General features: G+C 37.7%; 1 protein-coding gene across 4 annotated transcripts in view; it reads right to left on the bottom strand.

The window, feature by feature from the left end:
* The window catches only part of LDAH (lipid droplet associated hydrolase), a 97,419-nt gene extending 77,559 nt beyond the window's left edge, over positions 1-19,860 (bottom strand). Inside the window, exons 1-2 of one of the 4 annotated variants that reach the window (XM_046660752.1) lie at positions 19,797-19,860; positions 4,486-4,641 (exon numbers count right to left, since the gene is read on the bottom strand). In XM_046660752.1, the coding sequence (XP_046516708.1) occupies positions 4,486-4,639 (154 nt within the window). In that variant the 5' untranslated portion in view covers positions 4,640-4,641; positions 19,797-19,860. Of the gene's footprint in view, positions 1-4,485; positions 4,642-4,839; positions 4,946-7,032; positions 7,139-19,553; positions 19,578-19,796 lie in introns of those variants that run through there. The other 3 variants (XM_046660754.1, XM_046660751.1, XM_046660755.1) reach the window with 3 other exon arrangements.
* Between the last annotated feature and the right edge of the window lie 7,908 nt (positions 19,861-27,768).

Raw genomic sequence — 27,768 nt, 5'->3', positions numbered from 1 at the left:
TCAGTGTCAAGATGGTAACATATGATGGCCTTATCACCCATATTGTTATTTTAAATGTTAGCTATTCAAACTTGTCATCAGTGTCAAGATGGTAACATATGATGGCCTTATCACCCATATTGTTATTTTGCTTCTGTTGCATTCTGATCTAGCGACCCAAGTTCCAAATTCCTTTCTGTGATGGTCCTAGTGCCATCTTTGTTAAACAGGGTGAAAACTTCCTCAACGCAGTCATATGCTCTGTGGTCAGCTGACTGGCCGATGTGCAAACGGAGGAGGAAGAAAAGAGGAGGGGTGTATCCACACAGGGGCTGTAGCAGCTGTGGTGGCTGTGGAGGACACTGTTTCATGTTTTATATTTAAATCTTCAATAACTTTGGAATATTTTTGAGTATAAAGTACAAAGTAGCAACCCAATGTCTTTCCAGGTGATTAGCCAAGTGTTCCAAGACCATTTATTATATAACCCATTCTTTCTGCATTGATTTAAAATGGGTCTGATCCAACACTGAATTCTTACATTAGCTTGTTAATTATGATTCCAAATAATTCCACTTATTTTTTCCTTTTCTCTTCTGCCAGCATCATCCTGCCTTAATTACTACAGTGTTTTTTTAATGTTTCAGTACCTGGTAGGGCAAATCCCTTCTCCTTATTTCTTTTCCTAAATTTCCTAGGCTGGTCTCATAAACTTTAGAACTATTTCTACTAGTTTCAATTTTTAAAAATCTCTTTGAAATTTCACCTCATTTATACCTTAATTTAGAAAGATTTGATATTTTTTACATTACTGAGTATAACCTTCTAGGAACGTGTTATGTCTCAGATTCAAATGCTTTATGTCTCTCAGCAAAGTTCGTAGGGCTAGAAAATAATAACAGTCAACATTTTTCAGTGCTATAACATGTTACATGCCAGGCTGTATTTAAGTGCTTTACATATACTAACTCATTTAGTCCTCACAGGAGGTAGTACTATTATTATTTCCATTTTATGGATGAGAAAACTGACATACAGAGAGGTTAAATAACTTGTCCAAGGTCACACAGATGATATGTGCTCAACAAATATTGGATAACTGAAAGGCGGCCCAGTGGTGAGCAGTTAAGTTCACACGTTCCACTTCGGCAGCCCAGGGTCCACTGGTTCAGATCCCGGGTGTGGACATGACACTGCTCATCAAGCCATGCTGTGGCAGGCGTCCCACACATAAAGTAGAGGAAGATGGGCACAGATGTTAGCTCAGGGCCAGTCTTCCTCACCAAAAAGAGGAGGATTGGCAGCAGATGTTAGCTCAGGGCTGATCTTCCTCAAAAAAAAAAAAAAAGAAACGGGCCTTTTTATAATTTATATTCTAGTGGGAGCACATATACACATAACTAAGTAAATAACCCAAAAGTGTGATAACTTCTATGAAGGAAATAAAGAGAATCATGCGATAGAGAAAGAAAGAGATTAGGGTGGCCTGAGAAAAATGTCTGAGGTGGCATTTAGCTAAGACCCAAAAGATGAGAAGAAATCAACTTTGTAAAAATTTGAGGGAAGAGAATAGCAGGATGGGACAAGAACAGGTTCAAAAACCCTCAAGCAATAAAGAGCTTGCCTTTGAAGAAACAGAAGAGTCCACAATGGCCAGTAATAGGAAGATCCAACTTAAGCAGAGATAGAAGTGGAAAATGAAATGCAAATGTTTCAATGTCATTGCATACTTCACCACTTAAATGTTATGGCTTGTGTTACACTTTATGAACCATGAACTAAACTTCCTGGATAGGAAACCACAAAGAAAATGAAAAGGGTCTTGTTTATGCAACCAAAATAAAATATGTATATATATACATCTACAGGTGTAGGGATGTCAAAAACATTCCAATACAGAAAGGCAAGTAAAACATTTTATCAAAGAATATCAAAATAAGTTATAAACACATGCTTGAATATACACATAGTCAGATGCCTGAGCAACGTGTAATAGAAGCTGTGGTGGTCATCTCTAGATCCCGACTGCCAAGAAACTCTAACTATTCAACATTCCAGTTGCAGACTTATGCCTTCCAGTTAGTCTTGGAGGGGACAAAAACTTCCATATATCAAGTTAACGTGGCATAGCACCTATGTAGAAGGCTATCATGTGGACAGAACTTTGGGCTTGTCTCTGGAGCCTTGTCTGCTCCATCTCCAATTACTGTACTAACAACACACGATTCTAATATTCCCATAGGATCACTTGAGAATTTTAATGATTTAATATGTTTTATAGTGAGTTCTCAAATCGTTTTCCTTTGCTCATTTCACTACTTAATGCTGAAAGAGAAGCACTATAGTGAGGAGAGGTTAAATTACGTGTTAATAAACACTGAAACTCCCAACCTCCTTTCCCATGTTTGGCTCTGAACATTAGTAGACAGGCTTCCACTCCTCAAACAGGATCCTGGAAGATACCTTCCTGGGAAAACTGAACAATCCAAGAAACAGCTGCAGATACTGAAAGGTGGAAATCCTCCAATGAAATGCTGGGTCCCTACCCAATCACCCTAAGGTGAGGATTACCTAGGGTGACCAACCATCCTCTTTTGCCCAAGACTATTGTGGTTTTAGTACCAAAATTCACGTGTCCTGGAAAACCCCTCAGATCAGGATGGCTGGTCACCCTAGGCACACCTGTGGACAAGTCCCACCCCTGAATACAAAGATTCCAATCAGTTTTTTGTGTCCTCCTTTTAAAAATGAATGATCATCAAACATTTCAGGAAAAACAAACACTAATGCAAACAAACAGAAAAAAGAACACAGTAAAAACTCTAACAATGCAAGAAGCCAAAGAAAATGATAGTGCACCCAGGAAACAGGAAACTATAAAAAAGAAAAGGAAAACAGAGCTCTTAGAACTGAAGTATGTGAGTCTCTGGTTTAAAAGGGTCCACTAAAACCCAAATACAATGCATGGAAAACACCTAGACCAAGGCGCTTCACTGTTAAATTTCAAAATCTTAGGACAAAGAAAAGTTTTTCAGGAAGGAGCTTCACATACAAAAGATCAAAATTCAGAATGCTATCAAGACTTCTCAAAAGCAGCTCTGGACCCTGGAAGACACTGAAAATGCTCTCCGAATTCTAAGGAAAAATTATCTTCAAACTAGAAGTCTAAGTCATTTTCTGACCTACTAGATTTTTTAAAAGATTTCTTCCCATATACCTCTTCTCAGGAAGATGCTAGAAGATGTGTTCCACCAAAATGAAAGGGATAAACCAAGAAGAAGAAAATGTGGGATCCAGGAAACAAGGAATCTAATCCAGGAGAAAAGTGAAGGTAATCCCCAGGATGGCCTATGCAACAGGCCTGCAGAACAACCATCCAGACTGGAGTTGAAGAAGAGAGAGTTCTGGGAGGAACGTCTCCAACAAAAAAAGAAACTGACTGATGACTCAAATGCATTGAGAGGATGTTTTTCACTTCTAGAGAATAGTTTTAGGATAAGTTAGGGATTAAAACATAGGAAACTAACGGGGCTGGCCCCGTGGCCGAGTTAAGTTCCTGTGCTCTGCTTCGGTGGCCCAGGGTTTCACCAGTTCGGATCCTGGGTGCGGACACGGGACCGCTCTTCAAGCCATGCTGAGGCAGCATCCCACATGCCACAACCAGAAGGACCTACAAATAGAATATACAACTATGTACCTATGGTGGGGGGGTGGGTTGGGGAGAAGAAGAAGAAGAAAAAAAAAAGATTGGCAACAGATGTTAGCTCAGGTGCCAATCTTTAAAAAAAAACATACACACACATAAGAAACCAAGCAAATAAAAGAGACAATCATTAACCCAGGGAAAACAAACAAACAAAATATACAAGAAGAGAAATGCAATCACAAGACCCCATAGGCTGTCATATGATATGATATAATAGGACATATTTACAGTTTCATTTTTAATCTTTAAGGTTGATAATATACTTATGTTCAAAATCATTTAAAAAGTGCTTCGAATACCTCCAATGAAGCATTCACTCCTAACGTTCTATGGACAGCGATCCAACAAAAGTCACAAGTGACCCAGGTGCCAAATCCCAGAATATGCAAACGTTCTATAGTAAACTTATAATCATCTTGACACGAGGAAGAAAAAGTTATTTAGAAAATTGTCAAAAATATTTGATGACGTTCTAATTATTCTAAATATTAAGAAATTTTAAAAAGCAGATTCTAAAACTTTATGTATGGTACACTTCCAATTGTGATTAAATATATATATATACATACTTAATAGGCAATATAATATACATAATATAAACGCATAGAAGAAAAACAAAAAGCCTAGCCACCAAAGTATTAAGCATGGTTGTTATCAGTAGTTTGAGTGATTTTATTTCCTCCCAAAATGTTTTCTATATTTACCAAATTCTCTATAACAAACCCATAATAGTACTTTTACAATCGGAAATACTTAAAAGTATCTGCATAAAGTCTCCTAATCCAGATTTTTAAACTTACCAGTAATAACGAAAATAAGCAGCTTAGGCCTGTTGGCACTTTGATCATTGAAGAGGTCAGTCCAGGGACCACATTTTAGAACTTGGGTTTCAACTCCACAACATAAAATGAATTCCTCATGTACAGGAATTTCTTCCTTAATTTCTGAGTCCATTCCTAAGTAAGGGGAGAAAAATAAAATGAAGAGTCACTAAACTGTAAAACCCTCAGAGCTTTATCTCCTCCTACCGCTTTACACCAACCTTGCACTCCAGTCTGTCTTGTCCTTGCATTTCCTCAGTGACCTCACATTTTTCTGCTCCTATAACTATGCTAATGTTTTATTCCTCAACCACTCCTGGAACACTTTCTCACCTTGTGTCAGTTATCGGTTTACTGCTTCAGCTCCAAATTCATCCTTCACTACCTTCTCTGAACAAATGGATCTCAGCCTTTTAAATATTTTTCCTCTGCCAGATGATAAGATGTCAAGCTTTGTCAGAAGAGTATGTGGAGAGACAGTGAAGGAGGAGGGGTTTTCTGTCCTGGATTCAATGTACTCTCTCAGCAGGTTTCGGGAGCACTTGCTTTTTTTTTCCCCCTCTGCTGCTCAGGCTGTGAGGTCTCTCTAGTGTAGTGATTTCCAACTGGAGACAATTTGCCCCCAGAAGACACATGGCAATTAAGATCTGGAGATAATTTTCATTGTCACAACCGGGGGATACTACCAGCATCTAGCGAGTAGAGGAGGCCAGGGATGTGCTTAACATCTTAGCACAGGACAGCCCTACACAACAAAGAACTATTTAGCCCAAAAGGTCAAACTCTGCTCCAGTGCTGGGTGCTACTCAGACAGCAGCAGCAATGTAGCAAGAGTCCTAACACCACAGGCTTGTGTCCCAGTCCAGGTGGCTGCTCCCTGCAGTCCCTCCTCAGCCTCCACCCACAGTTTTTTGTATCTTCCTCTTGAAAATGAATAGGTAATCAAAGATTACCAAACAGATCTCCAGTCAAACGCTGGAGGCACTGGCAGGGGGAGGCCTCTTCAACTAGCTGTTCCAGTAGCACCCTAAGCAGTGCCCCAATTTTCTCTGTACCCACCTACCAGCCTCAATTCACCTGTGCCCTAAGGGTTGTTACTTTCGCCCTCCCAACAGACACCGCATGCTCCAGGCTTCACAGCTGCAGCTGCACCCTGATTTAATCTGCACACCTGCCCATTAATCTTGGTCCACCTGCTGACACAGTGACTAAGGACCAGCTTTAACCCAGGCAACCTACCAAATTACTCTACCATAAAATGGGCTGCAACCACACTTTCTTCTATGAGATCTAAACTCCCCTTCCCAGTTTGTCCTTCCTTGAGCACTTTCTCTCAGCTCTCAGGTAACTTTTAGAGTTCTCTTTATATAGTAGCTTTATAGTGTCTCTCCTATCATAGCTTAATAATTCTTCATGCTAAACTAACCATTTAAGTTACTGTGTGGTTTCTGTCTCCTGAGTGGATCTAGATTGATATATCCCTCATGTGTCTACCCAAATTCTTGAATTGTGATTGCTCTTCAAATCTTTCCCATCTTAGACTCAGCTTAAATCCTACTTTCTATTTGAGTCTTCCCTGACGACCTCAAAGAAAGGAAACATCCTCTTCCTCTAAACTCAAAGTACCTGTCTTTATCATAAGTAGGCATAAGTAAAGATAGTCAGCTAAACTTTACCTAGTAATCTATGCACTTGTTAATCATGTCATGCCACACTCTATTTCTAAAATCTCCAAATATTTCTAAAACCTCACTTCTCTAGCCTGATGTTATGTTGCCCCTTCCATTTTCTTCATTTATGCCTTTATTACTTTTACTGTCATTTAGTGTATTTAGAAAGGGAGAAGAAATAAACATATATAACCCAACCTCCATGTGTAACCAAAAGTCCAAAACTGATTTCCTTAAATAAAACTACTTAGAAAATGAAAAATTACTTAAAAAGTGGGGATTCCTCTCCATTCAAAATATATTGACTAAATAAATAAAACTACCATCTCAACTTTTCTTATGGATTGATTTTTAGTTCACTAATAAATGTCACTGTAGCCCAATCTCTAAAACTATCACAAACACAGTCTATTTTTAAAGGCCTTATGACATTTATAAAGTGTTTGAAGCAATATTAGATTTAGCTGTTATACAGAGTATTAAATGAGAGCAGAGAGAGAAGACACTGGCTAAATTTAATATTTGCACCAGAAGAGAAACCAAAGTCATCAACTACGTTCCACTCATACTTAACTTCAAGTAAATGACATCTTGGGAGTTTGATTAGCCACAAATTTAATGAGAATTCAAGTAGATATGAAACTCAAACACAGCTTATAAAAATTGGAAAACAAACAAAAAATAACTACAACTCCAAGACACCTCAAATAAAATACCAGTGAACACAATGGAGTTAACATATGTATTTATAAAGCATTTTCAAATTTTATTTCACTTTTATGTTTCTGAATCTCACACAGCCAAACAGAAAAAGCAAAGGAAAATTTAAGGTACGAGAATTTGAATGCTTCCTTACCTAAGAATCCAAGGTAATTCAGTTCTGCAAACAACTGTCAGATTAACAAGGGAAAATGTTTTCTAATTATATCTTCTTAAAGGCTGATGGGCCCGCCTTCAGCCACAGCCTACAAGCAATCTTTAATGATGCCAGTTTTAATAAGCAGCAAGACTTAGGCTGGATAGAAACCAAGTGTGGATACAATCTGTACAGGTCAGACCAGCCTTGTTTGCTTAGATACAGGTGTTCATCTGCTTACAGAAATGAGTTTCTGATCTTATTTAGTAAAAGAATTTTTTCCAACTAAATCTTATATAAACCTAGACAATACATAAAATAGAAAAGCAGCATTTGATCAGTATAAATTTTAAGGTTCAAATTTATAATATTTATTTATTATAAAGTCAGCCAATGAGAACAATAAAGCTGTACTAATGAACAAAAATATCTGAAAGTGGAGTTATAAATGAGTTTTATTTAGCTTTAAATCCAAATAATGTCTGCATTTTATTCTGGCTACTGAGTAAGAATTCTGCTTTATCTATCCATGTAAGAACTGCAAAAAATAAATGTTTTTTAAAAACTGGTGTTGCAATGTCCAAATTGTCTTCAATTAAACAACATTACTCCTGAAAGAGAGGGAGTGAGAGAGTTTTCCTTTAAAGTTAAAGCACTACCAATATCTAGCAATAACTTGTACTATTTAACATGCATATAAGGCAGATAAGAAACTCCTGAAACTTCCCCAAATGACAGGAACTTTATACATAATATTATCAAATGTAAGTGGTGGGCTGTGTTATTGTCCCACAATTATACAGAGCAGAGCATACACTTTGCATGTGTCTGAGGCTTGACTGGCAATTAACCAGTGCTGTTCCTGCTCACTAGTACCAAAACTACTTGTAAAATATTTAGTGACTGGACAAGGAAAGATAAAGGCCCAGGGAAGAGATACAAAATTTCTAATTGTTATCAAAACACAATATGAAAAGTACAAATATATACAAAAATGGCAGTGGAAGCTTTTTTTAAAATTAGCCTAGTAGCAAACATTATCATGCTGGTTATCTGTGTATATTAAATGCCGGTATACAACAGAGAGGAGTCCGGGAGTTGTTCTAAATTAGAGGGTTTTTTTCCCAGTTTAAAATGTACATTAAAATTCAGTTTGATCCTCCCTTAGCTAGGAACTGTAGCTTGTTTTCAAACAAGCTTCCATTGAAAACAATTCGAAAAGCCAGAGAAAATATTGAAAAAAATATCTGTTCAAAAAATCAGTAACCATTAAAAGAATTGTACAAGGATGCATAATAATTAATAAAAGAGGAAATAGTAAAGAGAATTAATATAAAAACAAAAGCAGAAAAGTAATAAAGAACAGGTATACAAATAAATAAAAAATAAACATCAAATAATATATTTAAGCTCAACTATATCAGTAATAAGTTAAATGTAGACTAATTATGCTAATTAGATACAGGCAAAGATGATCAGATTGGGTAAAAATAAAACGAGTAACAACATGCTACTTATAAAAGATACACATTAAGAATAAGGACATATAAGGAATAAAAGTGAAAGGATGGAAAATAATATACCAAGCAAATACTAATCAAAGGAAGGACAGTGTAGCTATACTGAAATCAGATTTTAAAAGTAAACTTTAAAGTAGGAAGTAGAAAAGAGATAAACAGGGACATTTCATTATGACAAAAAATCAAACCACCAGGAGACCACAATAATTCTAAATGAGCATGCACCTAATATTTTAGCCTCCAAAGATATAAATTAAAAACAGAAGTAAAAGGAGAAATACATAAAACTACAATCATAGTGGAAGATTCTAATGCATCTCTTAGTATCTGATAGAATGAGCAAAGGAATATATCGACAAAAAACGTAGAAAATTTGAATAACATAATTAATATTTATGTTAACATGACATAACTGACATAGTGGTCTCCTCTCTATTTGAAAGTAGAGCATTCCTATGAAACCTTCCTAAGCTGAAATGGCGTAAAGCAAACAAGCAATTACCATTAATTTATATGGGAAAAATTTCTGAGTATTCCCATAGCCAAAATATAACCAACCAAGACAACTTGAAATGAAGCACAGATGCTCACAGATACAGTTCAAAGCCACGGCAGCCTGATGCTGAGATGCTAAGTATAGTTCCCAGGGAAGGAGCTTGGCAGCGCCACTTTCGCTGCTCACTGCCTCTAATGATGGCTGGCTGCAAAACAAACGGTGAAGGCTATTTTCGCCTTTTATTTTTGGTAAAAGCGAAAATCCTCTTCAGACTGCTTTCAGTTAGTAAAAATAGGTATTAATGTAGGTACTAAACAGGTACTAAAGCAAAGTGGCAGAAAGCAAACTTTCAGATAGTGGGGGAAACCTGTACATAGAACTCTTTTGCAAATAACTGCAAAATGTACATCCTTTTCAAGCGCACATAAAACATTTACCAAAACTGACCATACACTGGGCCAAACAGCAAGTCTCAACAAATTTCAAAGAAGTGAAATAACATAGAGTATGTTCTCTGTCCACAGTGGAAATAAGCTAAAAATAAATAACAAAAATAATAAGAAAGTCCTCCAATTTTTGGAAATTAAGCAATACACTTTTAAATGACTAATGAGTGAAAGAAGAAATCACAATGTAATTTAGAAATAATAATGAAAATATGATGTATCAAAATGTAAGGGATGCAGACAAAGTCATGAACGCAGGAAAATTCAAAGTCTTACAATGCTTTCTAAAATATTAGGGAAAAAGTCTGGAAATCAAGGATCTAACCATCTGTCTTAAGGAGTTAGAAAAACTAAATGAATCCAAAGAAAGAAAATAGAAAAAAGAACATAATAAAGAATAGAAATTAATGAGATAGGAAAAAGTTGACATTCCACAAGATTAACCAAAAGTTTGTTCTTTGAAAAGCCTACAAATAAATACACACCTGAGAAGACTCATCAAGAAAAAGGGCACAAATAACCAATATCAGAAGTGAGAAGAAGATATCACTCCAGCTTCTAAGGACATTAAAAAGATAATAAAAGAATATTATGAAGAACTTTATGCCAATAAATTTGATGCAGGCAAATTCCAAGACAAACAAACACAAAGAGGTTGGAAAAACCTTAATAGTCTTCTATCTACCAAAGACATTGAATCCATAATTCCCAGTCCAGATGAGTGTTAACACTTAAGAAAGAAATAATACCAATCTTACAAAGTTGTCCAGAGAAGAGAAAAAGAGGGACCACTTACCAACTCATTTTATGAGGCCAGCAAACCTTGATATCAGTAACTGAGAAGGACATTATAAGAAAGGAACACTACAGGCCAACTTCTCTCATGAACATAGATGCAAAAACTCTACTCGAAACATTAGCAGACCAAATCCAGTGATACAAGACAACCAAATTATGTATATATCAGAAATACAAGGTTGTTTAAACATTCAAAAGTTAATCAACTTACCACATTAACAGAATAAATGGAAAAAACCATATAATCACTTCAACCAATACAGAAAATACATTTGATAAAATCTAATTCAGAGTCATGAAAAAATTCTTAACAAAGGAGAAATAGAAGAATCTTCTTATGAAACATAATTATCTACAAAAACAAAAAACCTACAGCAAACATTTTACTAAGGGTGAAATACTGAAAGCCCTTCTGAGTTTGAGATCAAGACAAAGAAGTCTGTTATTATCAAGTCTATTCTACACTGTACTTGAAGTCCTAGCCAATGCAATAAGACACAGAAAAGAAAGAAATCTGTGTGAATTGGATAAGAAGAAAAAAACTGTTATTATTCACAAACAACAAGATTATATATAAGGGTATTCCAGTTACTCTTGCTGCCTAACATACTACCCCAAAACTTAGTGATTTAAAACTATCATTTTATTATACTCATGGATTCTGTGGGTCAAGAATTGAGAAAGGGCACAATGAGGAGAGCGTATCTCTAATCTGTAATGTCTGGGGTCTTGGCTGAGAAGACTCAACAGCTGGGTGTGATATGTTCACTGGGGGCAAGAGTCATCTGGAAGTATTTTTATTCAGATACCTGATGACTGATGCTGCTAACACTTTCATCTGGGTGCCTCACTGACGTGTCAAACTTTACCTGTTAAAAATCAAAATCATCTTCTTTCAAAAATCAACCCTATACACCTGACATCCTGATTTCTATGTTGCCATACAGAGCATCTTTATTTTCCCAGTGACCTAACTCGAAAGCTTCTTTGACAGTTCTTACTGTATTTCGGAGGAATAATCATAGGTGAGAAAAAAAAAAAACCCATCAAAAGAATGAAAAGGAACAATTAGAAATGGGCATGAAATAAGATATATAGTTATGAAAGCCAGAGGAGAATGTTTCAAGAAAGTTAGGGGCTGGTAATGAAAATTTTAAAATATATAAATGTCAAAGAGTGAGAGAATTAGAAATAGTAAAAACTCATATTTTAAAAGTACTTTCTGTAAGCCAGAGCACTGTGCTAAATGCTTTATAAATATCATATCACTTAATCCTGACAACAATCCTATGAAATGGGTAGTAGTATTTCCTCCCTCTACCCAAATAAAACATGTGAGGAGAAAACTGATTGAAAGACATTAAAGAATTTGCCTAAGTTCACACAATTAGTAAGTTGGAATGTGGTGGAGCCAGAATTTGAACCCAGATGTCTGAATGACTCCAGAGCTCACATTCTTGTTTTATAAATTTTACTTATATATGCACATATATAATTTCACTTAAATGGATAAATGAGACATAATATATGCTGAGATCTTTTTAAAATGCTCAATTACTTTTTAATCCTTTGCATGCCTCATCTCTACTGCTCCTTCTCATCTCCATGAATAATACTCCTAAACTTATGTTATTTACTCAGTATAAAGTCTTCCGTATTCTTCTATAATCACATACAAATATACGTAAGCATTTATATATATTTTAATACATATGAGTTGTCTGTGTTTGAATAAATAGGAGTATATTGTACATACTTCTATACATTTTGCTTTCATACTTAACAACACATGAAAATTCTGCCAAGTCACGTAGTATAACACTATTTTATTATTTTTAATGGTTCTATAACGTGGATCATAATTCATATCACTATCTCCCTGTTGACAGGCAGTCAATTAGTTTCCAGTGTTCTGGAACAATGTTGCAATAAGTATCCTTAAATCCCCACGGTCTTACATATATCCATCTACACCAGCTCTTTTGTTTCTAACCTGATTCCCAAGTGTGGAATTACTGGGTTGAATTTTAATAAGTGTTGCCAGATTGCTTTCCAAAAAGAGTGTAAGAATCACATTTCCTCTAGCAATCTAGGGAAGTATCTTTCCCCCTACGATCCTATCAACAATAAGTAGTACCGTTATTTTTAATTCTTGAAGTCTTTGGGTATAAAATATCTCACTCTTTAATTTGCATTTCTCTGACTACTAGTGTATTTGAACATTTTTTCATATTTGCTGGCCTTCTGGACTTCCTTTTCTGTGAATTGTCTATGCATATCCTTTGCCCAGCTTCCAAGTCGGTTACCTTCTTATTGGTTTGTAAGAGAACTTGGCATACTGCTGATATTAACTCTTTTCCAAGCTCCTATATTTCACGTATAGCTTTCTAGATGTTTATTTTAATTTTTGTTTTTTACATTTAACCCTTTAATCCATTTAAATAAGGATCCAACTTTGTTTTCTTTCAGATAGAGAGCTACTTGTGCTAATACCATTTAATAAAGAAACCATCTTTTCCCCACTGAATTAAAATATAATTTTTTTCCTGTATTAAGTTTTCATACTTACTGGGAAAGAGCTTCTTAATCACAATACTATACTGTCAGTAAACCTGGTAATTGGTCCATGGTTAATTTTTAACTATTTGGTAAGGGCAGAAACCAAACTGACAGAACCAAGAGTCAGTATTACCTAAATCTCAAGTATGGCCACTAAAAGTTACCTGTTCTACTTAAAATCATCAGTGTTATTCAAGGGAAAATGGGGAAAGGAGGGAGCTTTTGGAATCTGGAACTATATCACAAAACTCTTTTAAAAGTTTTAATGAGCAAATGTAAATTTTTCATTTAATTTTTGATTCCTGGTTTCTTTTTTCTGGAGTTTCAAAATTCCCACTCAACCTGCTAGTAAGGTTCTACAATTTGCCATTTACCGAGGCCTAAAATCCCTTCTTCATTTCCTTCCCCATTTCCCCTTTACTAGGGTTTCCAAAAGGCAATTGCCTGGAACAAGAAGAGAAAATTTACATCTTCTTGGTTCTGCTAATTACACAGATAACTTTGCAGTGAAAGTTTAAAATCTTGAGTAAGATGACTAGTTTATATACACAAATAATCTAAGGCTATCATTATTTTTTCCCAGAAATTACGTGGATATTCAAAGTAGCTCTTCTGGAAGGATAAAATGAAATGCTTTTCAAAAAGCAAGAACCAAATGTAATTATAGAATTGAAAGTATAATAAAAGTTTTAAAACTTGCTGTATGAGTTCAATAGTAGAGTTGAACTGCCAGAATAGGATCATGAACTTGAAGACATATCAATAGAATTTACTCAGTCTGAACAAGAGGAAAACAGACTGAAAAAAAAAAGAGCAGAATCTCAGGGACTTGTAGGAAAATAATAAATGATCTAATATTTGTATAATCAGAGTCCCAGAGAAATAGGAGAAAGACTGCTGGGCTTAAAAACACTTTAAAAAATAACAGATGAGAGTTTCTCTAATTTAGCAGAAGACATAAACTTACAGATTCAAGAAGCTGAGTTAATCCCAAATAGGATAAAACCAAAGAAATACAAAACACATCACAGTCAAATTCGAGAAAACTAAAAACAAAGAAAAATCTTAAAAACAGCCAGAGAGAAATGACATATTACATATAGACATAGAGAGGAACAATAATTTGAATGTCAGCAGATTTCTTTTCAGAAACCAGGGATTCCAGGAAGAAGTGGCACAACATTTTTCAAGTACTAAAGGAAAATAACTGTCAATCCCGAATTCCATATCAGACAAAACTATCCTTCCAGAATGAAGGGGAAATAAAGATATTCTCAGATGAAGAAAAACTAAAGGACTCTGTCACCAACAGAACTATCCTTAGGAAGTTCTCTAAACAGAAAGGAATAAGTGAACAAGGTTTAACTTCAGAAAAGGAAGAACAATGGATTGAGTAAAAGCAGCAGTAAATATAATGGACCATCCTTCTCTTCATAAGTTTCTCAAATCAGAATTGATGGTTGAAGCAAAAGTCATAGCATCATTTGATGTGGGGCTCAATGTATGTAGAAGAAATATGATAATTATATTTAAACAGTGGAGGGGGTAAAAGGACACGTAAATGTAAGTAAGGTTTCTACGCTTCACTTGAGGTGGTAAAATGTCAATACAATAGGCTGTGTGATGTTATGTATGTATACGTTATACAGGGCAACCACTAAAAAGAAGTATACTAAGTGACACACTCAAACACACTATAAGTAAGTCAAATGGAATTCTAAAAATATTCAAGTAACCTACAAGAAGGGAAGAAAACAGAAACGGAAACATGATAACAGAGAAAACAAACATAAACAAATAATAAAATGGCTGAATTAAGCCCTAACATATCGATAATTACTTTAAATATAAATAGTCTAATTTTACCAGTCAAAAGGCAGAGATTGGTAGAATGGACGTAAAGAGAAATGACTCCCAAAAAACATGTTTACAAGAAACTCAATTCAAACAAAACAACACTGGTAATTTGAAAATGAAAGAATGGGAAAAGATATATCATGCTAATATTATTGTTTTTTAAAACAACACTGGCTATATTACCGTCAGATAAAGCAGACTTCAGAAAAAAGAAAATTACTGCACAAAGAGAGACATTTCATAGTGATAAAAGGATTAATCCACCAAGAAGACATCCTAAATGTATATGCACTGAACAACAGACAGTCAAAATATATGAAGCAAACACCAACAGAACTTAAAGAAGAAACAGAAAAATCCACAATGACAGGTTGACACCCTCAGCAGTGAAAAGAACTACTAGACAGACAGACAATCAACAATGTAAGGAAGAAATGAACACCATCAACCAACAGGATGTAATTGACATCTAACAGCAGAATACACATTCAAGCGCACATGGAACACTCAACAAGATACACCGTATCCTGGGTCATAAAACAAACGTAAATTTAAAGGAACTAAAATCATACAGCCTATGTCTTCTGACTATAACAGAATAAAACCAGAAATCAACAGCAGAAAGACAACAGGCAAATCTTCAAACACTTGAAAACTAAAAGACACACTTCTAAATAATCATGGATCAAAGAGGAAATTTCAAAGGAAATTTTAGGAACATACAAAACAGTGAAAATGAAAATACAACATATCAAAATTTGTGAGATGCAACGTAAGCAATGCTGAGAGGGAAATTAATAACACTATATGCTAACATTAGAAATGAGAAAAGATGTCAAATCAATAGACAATAGGAAAAGAAGAACAAAATAAACTTAAAGCGAGCAGAATGAATAAAATGTTAACTATCAAAGCAAAAATCAGTAAAAATGAAAATAGAGAAAAATCAATTAAATAAAGAGCTAGTTCTTTGAAAAAGAGCAATAAAATCAATAAATCTCCACCAAAAAAGATAAAAAGAAGACACAAATTACTAATATCAGGAATGAAATACGGGTTATCACTGAATATCCTATAGAACACTATTACCCTGATACCAAAACCAGATACAGACAGTACAAAAAACAAAACTACACACCAATACCTCTCATATGTATACCTTAACAAAATATTGGCAAATAGAATCCAGCAGTGTATAAAAAGAATTATATACCACGATCAAGTGGGATCTATTCCAAGTATGTTCAACATTTGAAACTCAGTCAATGTAATTCACCATACCAAGATGCTAAAGCAGAAAAAGAACATATAATCATATGAATTAACTAAATATACACCATATGACCCAGCAATTGTACTCCTGGGCATTTATCCCAGAGAAATAAAAACGTGTTCACACAAAAACCATCACAGAAAGGTTCATCGCAGTTCTATCTGTAATAGCCCACAACTGGACACAACCCAACTGTCTTTCAACAAGTGCATGGTTAAGCAAACTGTAGTACAGCCACACCACAAAACACTATTCAGCAATAAAAAGGAACAAACTATTGACATACTCAACAAGTTGGATGGATTTCAAAGGAATTACGCTGAACGAAGAAAATCAATCTCAAAAAGTTACATACTATATGATTATATTTAGACTACATTCTTGAAATAGACAAAATTATAGAGATGGAGAAGAGATTAGTGGTTGCCAGGGGTTAGGGACTGGGGTAGGAGGAGACGGCTGTGGCTATAAAGTGGCAGCATGAGGGGACCCTGTGGTGATGGAATAGTCCTGTATCTTGATTATAGTAGTGGTTATATGAAGCTACAGACCTGTATAGACACAAACAAGGCTTGTAAAACTGGTGAAATCTCAAATTCTGTGGATCATACCAATGTCAATTTCCTGGTTTTAAAATTGTGCTACAGGTATGCAAGACGTTACATTGGGGAGGTTAGGTACACAGAGATCACCTTGTACTTAATTTTTTTGCAATTTACTGTGAATTTATAATTATTTCATTTAAAAAAACTCTTCTTTTTAAAAAAAAAAACATCTAATTACGCATGTATTTATTTAATCATAATTGGTTTAAGTTGAATGAAAGAGAAAAACTGGGAATCTTACCACATAGCCACATGTAAGCTTCCAAACACACAGCTGCAAGTCAACACATAATACAGATGCATGAACAGAACCTTTTTTTACAATCAGCTGTAACTACAGATCTCCTTGACTTAGAATTGGGGTTATAGGTTCCCAATAAACCTATCATAAGCTGAAAATATCCTAAGTATCCATTCAATACACCTAACCTACTGATCATCATAACTTAGCCTAGCCTACCTTAAAGGTGCTCAGAACACTTACGTTACCCTACAGTTGGGCAAAATCATCTAATGCAAAGGCTGTTTTATAATAAAGTCTTGAATATCTCATGTAATTTATTGAATACTGCACTGAGAGTGAACAACAGAATGGTTGTCTGGGACAGAATGATCGTGAAGTGTATTGGTTATTTGCCCTCGTGACCGCGTGGCTTACTGGGAGCAGCAGCTTGATGCCACTGCCCAGCATCACAAGAGAATATTGTACTTCATGTCACTAGCCTGGGAAAAGAGCAAAATTCAAAGGATGGTTTCTCCTGAATGCATATCACTTTTGCATCATCATAAAGTCAAAAACTCTTAAGTTGAACCATTCTAATTTGGGGAACGTCTGTATTAAGCTTATATTCATCTCATCTTTCTCCAGAATAACATATTAAAGGAAGCAATCATTTTCTATATCTTGACGTGATGACAATCTCACCAATTACAACAAAACTGCCTTCTTTTTCTGCAATTCTTTCACTTGTGAAGCACATTCTCATTCTTCTTATCTGACCTTAGCAACGCCTGCAAAGTAGGCAGCACAATCAATCAAATAAGAAATTGAAGGTCAAAGATTTTTATATTATTTGTCCAAGGTTATAGGGCTTTTAAATGGCAAAATCAGTTCTACAGTCTTCTGACTCCTACTCCAATATTTTCCAGTCACATGTTATTCCAAAATTTTATGCAATACTATAGAATCCGAAGGATAAATAGCATAATATTGTAGGAGAAAGTCAGAGTGGGAATGAGAACGATGCACATTACACCAATATTCTGTGCAACAGTTTCTTGTTCCTGCTTGACAAGTGGTCATGAGCCCAGTAATTTTACAACTTTTACATTTCATCTAATTTTGCCATTTTAATGACCACATACTAACCTCCAGTGAGATTCTTCTCAAACCTGTGCAACTGGGTCAGAACAGCAAGTTTACACGATGAATATAAAATCCATCACCACTGCCGAGGAAATATCAAAGCTAAAGCACATACTACACTCAGGATGAACTTGAAGAATTATCTTTATTTGAAAAAGGCAAAAAAATTCTTTTTCATAACTCCTTTACTGGTTTTAAGCCACCAACTATTACATCAAAATTTATTGTAATCATACAAACAAAAAAATTTTTTTAATGTGCCAGAAAGCAGTTTTCAGTTTCTAGACATCAGTTAAAGCCAAGAATTTCAAAAATTTGCACAAAGTACTCTACTTACATATTAAATACACTCATTAAAAATAATATACTAATTTTCCTTTGGTTGAAGTATACTTGAGAAAGTAGATTTTGTAATTAGCACTTAATTCTAAATATATTATAGCAATACTACAAATGAGAAAATGCAAGGCTCAATCTTTTAAGAAAGACAAAGAAAGTCACCCAGTCTGAAGGCCTAAGTTATCATACTACCAATTTTAGACGTGTTCCTTGATTGTCCCCTAGAATCCTACATGCTGGGAAGAAAGGCCTTAGAAGGCCTGCAGGGCTTCACCTTTAGGTGGAAAAATGGGCAAAAATCCAAAAGAGACATTCTTATCATTTCAGAAAAGTTTTTTTTTTTTTAAAGCTTCATGAATAAGGATTCCAGAGATTTTTCTAACTTTGCTGGGTTTCTTTTTGTTGCATCTGTCTCTTTCACCACAGGGATCTGCTCTTAGAACCAAAATGGTAATAACTAAAAACCCAAGGGTGAGTTTACAGTTAAGGCTTTAAGGGTGAATGAAGAGCAGTGTGACCACCAGATGCAAAGAACATCAAGAGAGCTGTGAAGTGCGGTCGTTGTAGAATAGCTGACGTTTATTGAGCGCTTATTGTGCTTAGAGCACTGTTCTAAGTGCTATACGAATGACCTTAGTTAACAAAACAAGCTTATCAAGTGGATACTAATGTACCCCATTTTACAGATGAGAAAAATTGAGGCACAGACTACCTCCATAAAATACCAAGATGCGCCGCAATGGTAGAGGCAAAAAGCCTCAACGGTTTCGCCAAAATGCTCCGCTCTAAATTGAAGGGAGCAACAACCTCCGTTCTGACTTCGGCTGCATAGCGAAATATTAAAGCAACTACTGTTGAACCTCAAACGTGTGGTTAGGGGAGTTTCAAGTTCAGAGACTAGTCCGAGAGTCACTTCTCAAGGGTACCTGGTCTAACAAATTGGGAGACACAGGGGGAGGAGGAGGCAGGAGGAGGGAGGCTGAGCCTGCTGAGAAATCTGAGTCCAAACCAAAAGAGCCCTTAATGACCCCGCTGATGGACAAGTAGGGAAACTAAGACCTGCTGAGGGACGACAGTGACTTGGCCAGCGCTAGAAGCTTAGTTGGTACAAAAACTCAGATCTCTGGAGTCCCCGGCCCACACTCTGGCCCCTCCTAGTCACTACTTCCCGGCCAGCTGCCCAACGTCCTGGCCCCTACTCCCTAAGGCGACCGCTGTAAGACCCCCGACAAGCACGCTGCAGTTGGCAGTACCAGTGGTACCTTGCCGCGCCCAGAGGAGCGATCGCTGCGCCAGCAACCCAAGGGGCTCCCGGCCAGAGCGGCTCCGAACCCCAGCGCGGTCGCGGTCGCAGCACTGTTGTCTACGCCCCTGCAGGCTGACTGGCCAGGGGCAGCACCGCCTCTGCGAGGAGCCATGGAGAGGAAGGGCTCCCGCTCCTACTGCCCTGCCTGGCCGTCCTTCCTCTGGTAAAGTCACCCCGAGGGCAGTGGATACCACCTCACCTGTCCGCCTAAAAGCAGCGGGCTCTCCCGTCACGGTCCTGGGAGGCGTCACCAGGTCCGAAGCCCCGTCCCCTCTGACGTCACAGCGCCGCGCCGCGCGCGTTTAAGACGCACGGTGTGCCGGGGATTGCAAGATTCTTGACCTTGGCTTGGGGCCTGTGGCCCGAGTGCAGCGAAATCGTTGGAGGGTGTTCCTGTGCTGGAACTTTCTTTTCCCTTTCATTTGAATTTCATCCGCCTCTTATTTCAGTCATCCTTGATATACTTCCGGCTCCCCATCTCCCTTCTCTATTGCTCCCCTTTTTTTCACCTGCCGGTTTTACCCTTCCTCTGCTGATGGTTGTATCTCTTCCCTTCACCAGGTACACGTGAAAGTTGATTCTCAGTTGAACTTGTTTATTAGTATTAGTATGGCCAGCCTCTGCTACTCTGCACTTTAGCAAAATGCTGAAAATGTCTATTCCAGAAGTATTTTGCACTTACCACACCCAAACTCCCTGAAGACAGGTCACATTCATCTTGTCACCTGTTGCATCCTTGGCACCTGACACATAGTAAGGTGATGAGTATATATTCTCCAAAAATGCAATAGGGAATATGACATAGTTTTGTAGCCAGGGGGAGAAGCAGAGAAGTAGACCAGCGAATCAGTGAATCTCACCCACACATAGAAAAGGACCCTTGATCCTTTTGTATTCAACATCTCAGTAATATGTACCACACCCAACTAGTTGTTGGCAGTAAACTGGTATCTCTTCTTCATTACCTCTCCCCTTTTCAGTTTTACTTCCTAAATACGGTAATTAACCAGAGAAGTTTAGAAAAAGCCACTCACTGTGCTTTTCATGAATTAACTAATTTTTAATCTTCACGGCAACCCCATGAGGTCAATTTTCACATGTGACCATAGTCTGGAAGCACAAATATACAAAATAAATGAGTGGTTACATTATAAGGACATTACACGATATGTTCAGGGTGTTGTCCCTCATTACTAATGCACAGCTCAATGTGTGTAAAATTCCAATGAGCGTGATTCACTAACGCAGCATTTCTTTCAGTCTTTGAATATGCATTTGCGGTGTGTCGCTGAAGTGATTTATGTCTCTGATTTCATCGAATAAACCTATGCCAGAAAAATTAACCATAGGGGTTCAATCTTTTTAAAAAAATCTGTCTTTCCAGACCTTTGGCAACTCTGTATTATTATCCCCATTTTACCCATATGTAAAATGCAACACAGAGAAATTAACTTGCCCAAGGTCACTTGGCAGAGCCAGGCTCTACTATCCTATATACAGTTCTGCATTGCTTAATGAAGGGGATATGCTCTGAGAAATGCATCATTTGGCAATTTTGTTGTTGTGTGAATATCATAGAGTGTACTTACACAAACCTGGATGGAATAGCTTACTACACACCTAGACTATGTGGTACTAATCTTATGGGACCACTCTTCTATATGTGGTCTGTTGTTGACTGAAACATCACTATGCGGCACATGACTGTACTCCGTTGTGGTTGGCTGAGTTCTCACTACCTCTGTCATGGGTGAAGCACTTATTCTTCCACATCTGGACTGCTTGCAACAGCCTCCTCATTGTTTCCATGTCTTCTGTCTTTCCTTGCTGTGTCAGGAGAGCCATGCACCCTTCAGTGAAACTTTCATGCTTTCCCATACACTGTTCTCTCTGCCTGGGTGCTCTTCTCCCTCCCCTCCTCATTCCCCCACCCTCCTCAGACTACCTCCAACACATGATGCAATTCACTTTTGAATGGCTTTCCCTGATGCCCCCAGCCCTGGGGAGGTCCCTTCTTTATACTCTTGTATCACTAATTACATTCTTCTATTAGGATCCTTATTTGTCTACAGCACCAGGATCCACTGTGAGATCCTAGAGGACCTCTTCCTTCTTTCATCTGTATGTTTCTATGTCTAGAATAGGGTCTGATACATGGTAAGCATTCCATAAATGTATGTTTAAATGACTCCACTCAAGTAGTGAGTGGAAGCCTATAGAATCCATTTGGCACGTGTTCCAGGTAAATGTGTATTGTGGAGCTTTTATGTGCACATCTTCTTTTCCACATTAGTTTCCAGGCCCAATTAAGACAATGTTTGCCCTGCAAATTGTGCTCTGTACAATCTTTAAGTAAAGACTGTGTTAAAATTCTTGTGCATGTATTCGTTTATTTGAAGGTCTGGGGTATTTTGAAATCATCTTTTCTAGTGTTATCCTCTATCAGTGCTTCTCAAATTTTAGTGGGTGTAAGATTCATCTGGAAGAGTGTTAAAACAGAAATTCTGATTTAGTAGGTCTTGAGTGGGGCCTAGAATTTGCATTTCAAACAAACTTAGAGATGCTGCTGCTGCTTCTGCTGCTACTGCTGTTCCTTAGATCACACTTTTAGTAGCTTTGCCCTATATGACAATCATAGAGAAAATGGTTGGTGGGAGGGTTATAGTCTCGATTTATTGTAATTTGTGCCTAAGAATATGTATAATTGCCATCACTTCCAGCATTTACAACATATGTTGCACAAAAATATTTCTTGGGAAATGGATTTGTGCCACAGCAAATTCATTCATTTATTCATTCTTTCAAAAAATCAGTATATATTGAATGCCTGCTATACACTAGGGACAAGAGGGATCTTTGCTTTCTTGGAAGGCCAGCAGATAATAAACAAACAAACAAGAAAGTAAATAAGAAATAAGGAAGAAAGTAATAAAAGAAAATTAAATGTCAGTGTGAAAGAGTGGCTAAATTAGGTTGGGTGGTCAGGGAGGCATCTGAGCTGAGTCCTAAATGGTAAGGAATCAATCAGAAGATGTAGTGGAAGAGGTTCTAGCATTCCTTCTCATTCCCTGTCTCCTTTAATACTAGCTGCCTAGTATACTAGAGCACTGTCCTTGATCCTCTTCTCTATCTAAACCGTCTCCCTAGGTGATTGCATCAGTCCCATTGCTTTAAATACCCCTTATAGACAACTCTCAAATTCACTTCTCCATCCTAAACCACTCCCATGGGTTCCGGGCTTGTACATCAAAAGGCCTACCTAACATCTCCACTTGAAAGCCAAATAGGCATCTCAGAGGTACCATAGCCCACACAGAAGTATTGATTTCTGGAATACATCCAGATCTGAGGACAAAGTGGAAACAGGATCTGAAGAACAGTTGGGAACCCAGGCAGAATTTTCTCTACATCTCTTGACTTCACTCCTTTCTGGGCATCTGTTTCATCATTCTTTGATCCCAAAGCAGCATGACAGAATATAGCTGTTTGTGGCTCATGCAACTTATGTTGTAGACTGAAGAGTCATTGGTGCTGTTCAAATAGTTTCTGTTTCCTACCTTCTAGGCACGTGGTAGGATTGCCGTTCCCTTATAGTTACGCAGGGATTGCAGGGGCTGGGCGTGCCAAGGGGCTGTGAGCAGTTCTGGTCAATGAGTTGTGAGGAGAAATGTGTCAGTTCTAGGCTGAGCAGTTGTTTCCTTGTGTGAGATTCTTCAAAGCTTCACTTTTCCTTTGGCAAGGTGATGGCAACATTTGAGATGGTGCCTGTCCCAATAGCTTGTGTCCTTGAGTAGCTACTGCTGTGGAAAGCCAACTGACCAACCTGTGACGAACACATGTGAGAAAGAACTAAAACTCTGTTGTTATTTTTGGTGTTATTTGTTTCCACAGTACAACAAAACCTGTCCAGATTGATACCAGGGAGAGCCACATAGACAGGCTTTTTTTTCTCACTTTCTTGATTTTAATTCCAAATACCCGGGGAGAATTTCTGATTGGCTCAGCTTGGGTCTGGTGTCCTGCAATTGTCCAATCATTAATGACAAGCACTAGGGATCATATTGTGCCTTGTACAGAGGGGCCATCTGCTACAGTTAAGGGGGTCATAGTAGGCAGGCAAACATTCAACTAAGGTGTCTACTATAAGCACACGTGGCTATAAAATTAGACTATTGTATACCAAGTTGAAAACAGTAAATGGAAAGGAAACACTTTCACCTTTTACATAAAAATTTTAGACTCTCATTATTCATTCAATGTTTATTGACTATCCATTACATTCTAAACACTCTTCCATGCACTGAGGACACAAGGGCAACCCAAAGAGAAAAATCCTTGCTCTCACAGAAACACATAAACAAATCATATTAACGTATAATGACAGTGGAAGGGGAACTAAAAGGCAAGGTGAGAGGTAGAAAGTGAGGAATGTGTTTGTTACCTATTGTTGTTTAACAAATTACCCCAAAGCACAGACTCTTAAGACAGCAAACATTTATTATCTCTCACAGTTTCTGAGAGTTGAGAAGCCAGGAGCAGCCTAACTGGGAGGACCCAGCTCAAAGTCTTTCATGAGTTGCGTTCCAGCTGGTTGGTCAGGGCTGCAGACATCTCAAAGCTCCAGTGAGCCTGGAGAATCCACTGCTAAGCTCAATCTCTTGGTTGTTGGCTGGCCAGCGTTCCTCCCTGGCTGTTGGTGAGAAGCTTCAGTTCCTCACCATGTGGCCCTCTCCGTAGTGCGGCTCGCAACAGGACAGCTTGCTTGTACCAGAGGAAGAGATCTGAGAGAGAGCAAGAGAGCGCCCAAGACAGAAACCACAGTGTTTTAGAACCAAATCTCAGACCTGACAAACCATCACCTCTGTATGCTATTTAATATCACTAGGATTACACAAGCCTGCAAAGCTAGAAGACAGGGTTCATTTGGGACCATCTTGGAGAATGGTTACCACAATGGTGCACTGTTTTGTATCATGAAAGCAAGAAAAATCGTGTCTTAAGAGGCAAATTTGAGATCTGCACGAAGAGGGGAAGCAGATGCAGGATAATGTGATGGGGCGAATTCCGTCTAACATCTCTCTCGTTTCCTTTCTGAATTCATGTCTCATATCTTCTGAACGGTCATGAGACAATCATATACTCCTTTGATACTCTCTCTGTAGTGTCTATTATCTTGAACTGATATTTAACTCCCACACAGAACTTTTTAAACAACTTAAAGTTTTCTCTAAACCTGGACACTTTAGGAAATACTACCAGTTTTAGAGGTAAAACCATGTTGTTCAATTAGTTGTTAATTAGCTCTAATAAATTACTGATTTGTATTCAAGTTAAAATACTGATTTATTTTTTCCTAATATTAATTTTTTTTTTTGAGGAAGATTGGCCCTGAGTGAACATCTGCTGCCAGTCCTCTTTTTGCTGAGGAAGATTGACCCTGAGCTAACATCTGCCCATCTTCCTCTATATGTGGGATGACTGCCACTGTGTGGCTTGATAAGTGGCGCATGGGTCCACGCCGGGAGTCTGAACCGGGGAACCCTGGGCCACCGAAGTGCGGCAGGTGAACTTAACTGCTGCGCCACTGGGCCAGCCACAAATAACTCTACTTTTTGAAACCTGGTAGACATTAGTGGAAGGCACATAGAGGAATGTGTAATCCTGTATGATGTATTTGGTTGGATAACAAAGTTGAGCATAGTGCCACCTGAGAAATGGAATAGAAAGTGGCATTTTGGCTGATAACATGAGCTTTGGATAAACAAAACTGGAGCAGTGTGTGGCATGGAGGGCATATTTTCTATTGTCTAGGTAGCATCTATCTCCCCTCCTCACTTTTGAACAGTATTTATCCTTTCCCCAAGTATTTTTCCTTTCTTGTGTTTAAGGGAAGTCTCCCGGATGGGCCTGATTGGCCTAATCGATCATCACATTCCCTTTCCCTGGCCTCACTTACTGATTCCAGTCTGGATCTGTGACCTAAGCCAATTCTGTCAGGGCCATGGAATTCTGGGAACTTGTGCTTTTTGTCCTCGTGGACAATGTGAAACTATGAGGCCTGGAACTGCTGCAGGCATTTTGCCTCCATGATGAAAGTAAGGAGAAGTATGGCATTGAGAGAATCACAGAGAAATGGAGGCAGAGTCATGATCCATCACGCACGAGGCCTGCCAATCTCTGGACTTCCCAGTTGGATTAGCCAAGAAAGCCCTATTATTGTTTAGGTCAGTTTCAGTCGTGTTTTGTTATTTACAGCAGAGACTCTCCTAACTGATAGATCCTGACCCACCCCAGGGGTATCTGGGGACTCATTACAAAAGACATCAGGGGCTGATGAGCCCTTTCATTGCTCTAGCAGTGGCCACAAAAAGATGCAAGGCAGTGTTTTCTGATTATTTAACTTTATGACTGGGTGGCAAGGCATAATTTATGGAAAGAAAGCTTCAAAATGTAAATTGAGGCTTATGTAGAATAGGTTAATTATGGAACTCTAAGGAAGGTAAAAGACCAGAAGGAGGGAGAAACTTTTGTCAAATAATAGTAATGGCTAATATTTATTGGACATTTCCTATGTGCCGTTTTGTGCTAAATGCTTTACATTGGTCTAGAAGGGGAAGAGAAGCTTGAAGACAGAGTTCAGGATGATGGTCTCGGAGAAATGGTCCCGTCTTTGCCCAATCCATATGGACTCTTGTCCGAGTCCTAGGGAAAGAAGGACTATAGTGAGAAACAGAAAGAAGTAATTTTCCACAAAACTTATGAGAGATTTTGGGATCCCAAGGCAGTACTTCTCAGGAACCACTGTGACAGAGTATAGTACCCAGGAAGAGGGAATTTGCCTCTTGATCAGAGAAGCTTCGGTGCAGCATCTCACAGACATGAAATGATTTCAGGGGACTATCAATCACATGCAGCTCTTACAGGGAAGAAGTTATGTGGGACTACCTCAGAGCCTCCTGGCATTTCGTGGGCAATGCCATTGAAGAGGAAGAGAGGAGAAAAGGTTGCATTTCTGATATGGCCCAGATCAACTATGCAGAGACCCTTGAAGACAACTCCTAGGAACTATCAGAGTTGTCGGGGGCCCTTTCATGGAGGAGAGAGAGGAGTTGGGGACACTTTACAGAAAGGATGGAAAGACCACAATAGTCATGAGGAGTGAGACAGAGAAATGGGTAATGCTTGGATCTTTATGATAAGAGAGAATATTTCTGGTGGATGTTATGAGAAGGTTAGAAGGACCTGTGCTTATTAATAAAATATGTCCCCCTCTTCCTGACTGTTCCATTACACAGAAAGTTGAAACTCTTGGTTTAGACTTCCTTTAAACTAGGATATATAGATTGAAGATTATGTAAAAAGGAATAGGAGGAAGAAAAAGAAAAAAAAGATCATAGAAATAGGGGAAAAAATAGATTTTTTTTAAGTGTAGAAGACAACTAAAATTTACCCTCAATATATATTCTAGAGATAGAAGCACTAGTCATAAATATCAGAGAATTTTGAATTGTGGTTTTCCACTGGCTCTAGTAATGAATTTTCTCATTTGTAAATTTTTAAGTATAGATAATTCTAAATGTTTATAAACATACCATTGCTTCATGCAGCCTCCATAAGATGGCGTACCCTGAGATCCACATTAGCATCTTTTTCCAAACACGTTAGGTCAAGAAAACAGATCCACATGATGATTCATCTTAAGCATAAATCAAAAACCAATAGCAAAAAATTGGCAAAGCCATGCTTAACTCCCATACTATAGCTAAACTGTTCCTCCTGGCATTTAATTATGCAGAGACCCAAAGAGATAGATGGTCTTGGCATACTTTGAGCTGTGAGACTTGGAGATTCTTGCTAAAAGACTGTTTACTGATGGCACTGCCTTCATAGAGGCACTTGGTTTATAAAAAGAATGAATAAAAAAAATCTGGCAAACATCAACACTTCAGACCATCAACAACAATACTATATATATATATATATGTTAGAGAGAGACTAAAAGAATATTTTTATTTTAGGACTTTCAAGGTCATTCACCATATATAATGTAACTGCAACTCCAAATGTTTTGTTTTAGTCCATCAATATGGACTTAGTCCCCCTCGATGAAACCACAGTATAAAGAAGCTTGTAGTGGCAGGGCAGGTTACAGTGAGGATAAGAAAAATTGG

This window comes from Equus quagga, chromosome 5 (genome assembly GCF_021613505.1).
Source record: "Equus quagga isolate Etosha38 chromosome 5, UCLA_HA_Equagga_1.0, whole genome shotgun sequence".
Taxonomy (NCBI): Eukaryota; Metazoa; Chordata; class Mammalia; order Perissodactyla; family Equidae; genus Equus; species Equus quagga.
The sequence above is the reverse complement of the archived record's forward strand: the minus strand, read 5'-3'. Positions and strand labels throughout refer to the sequence as shown.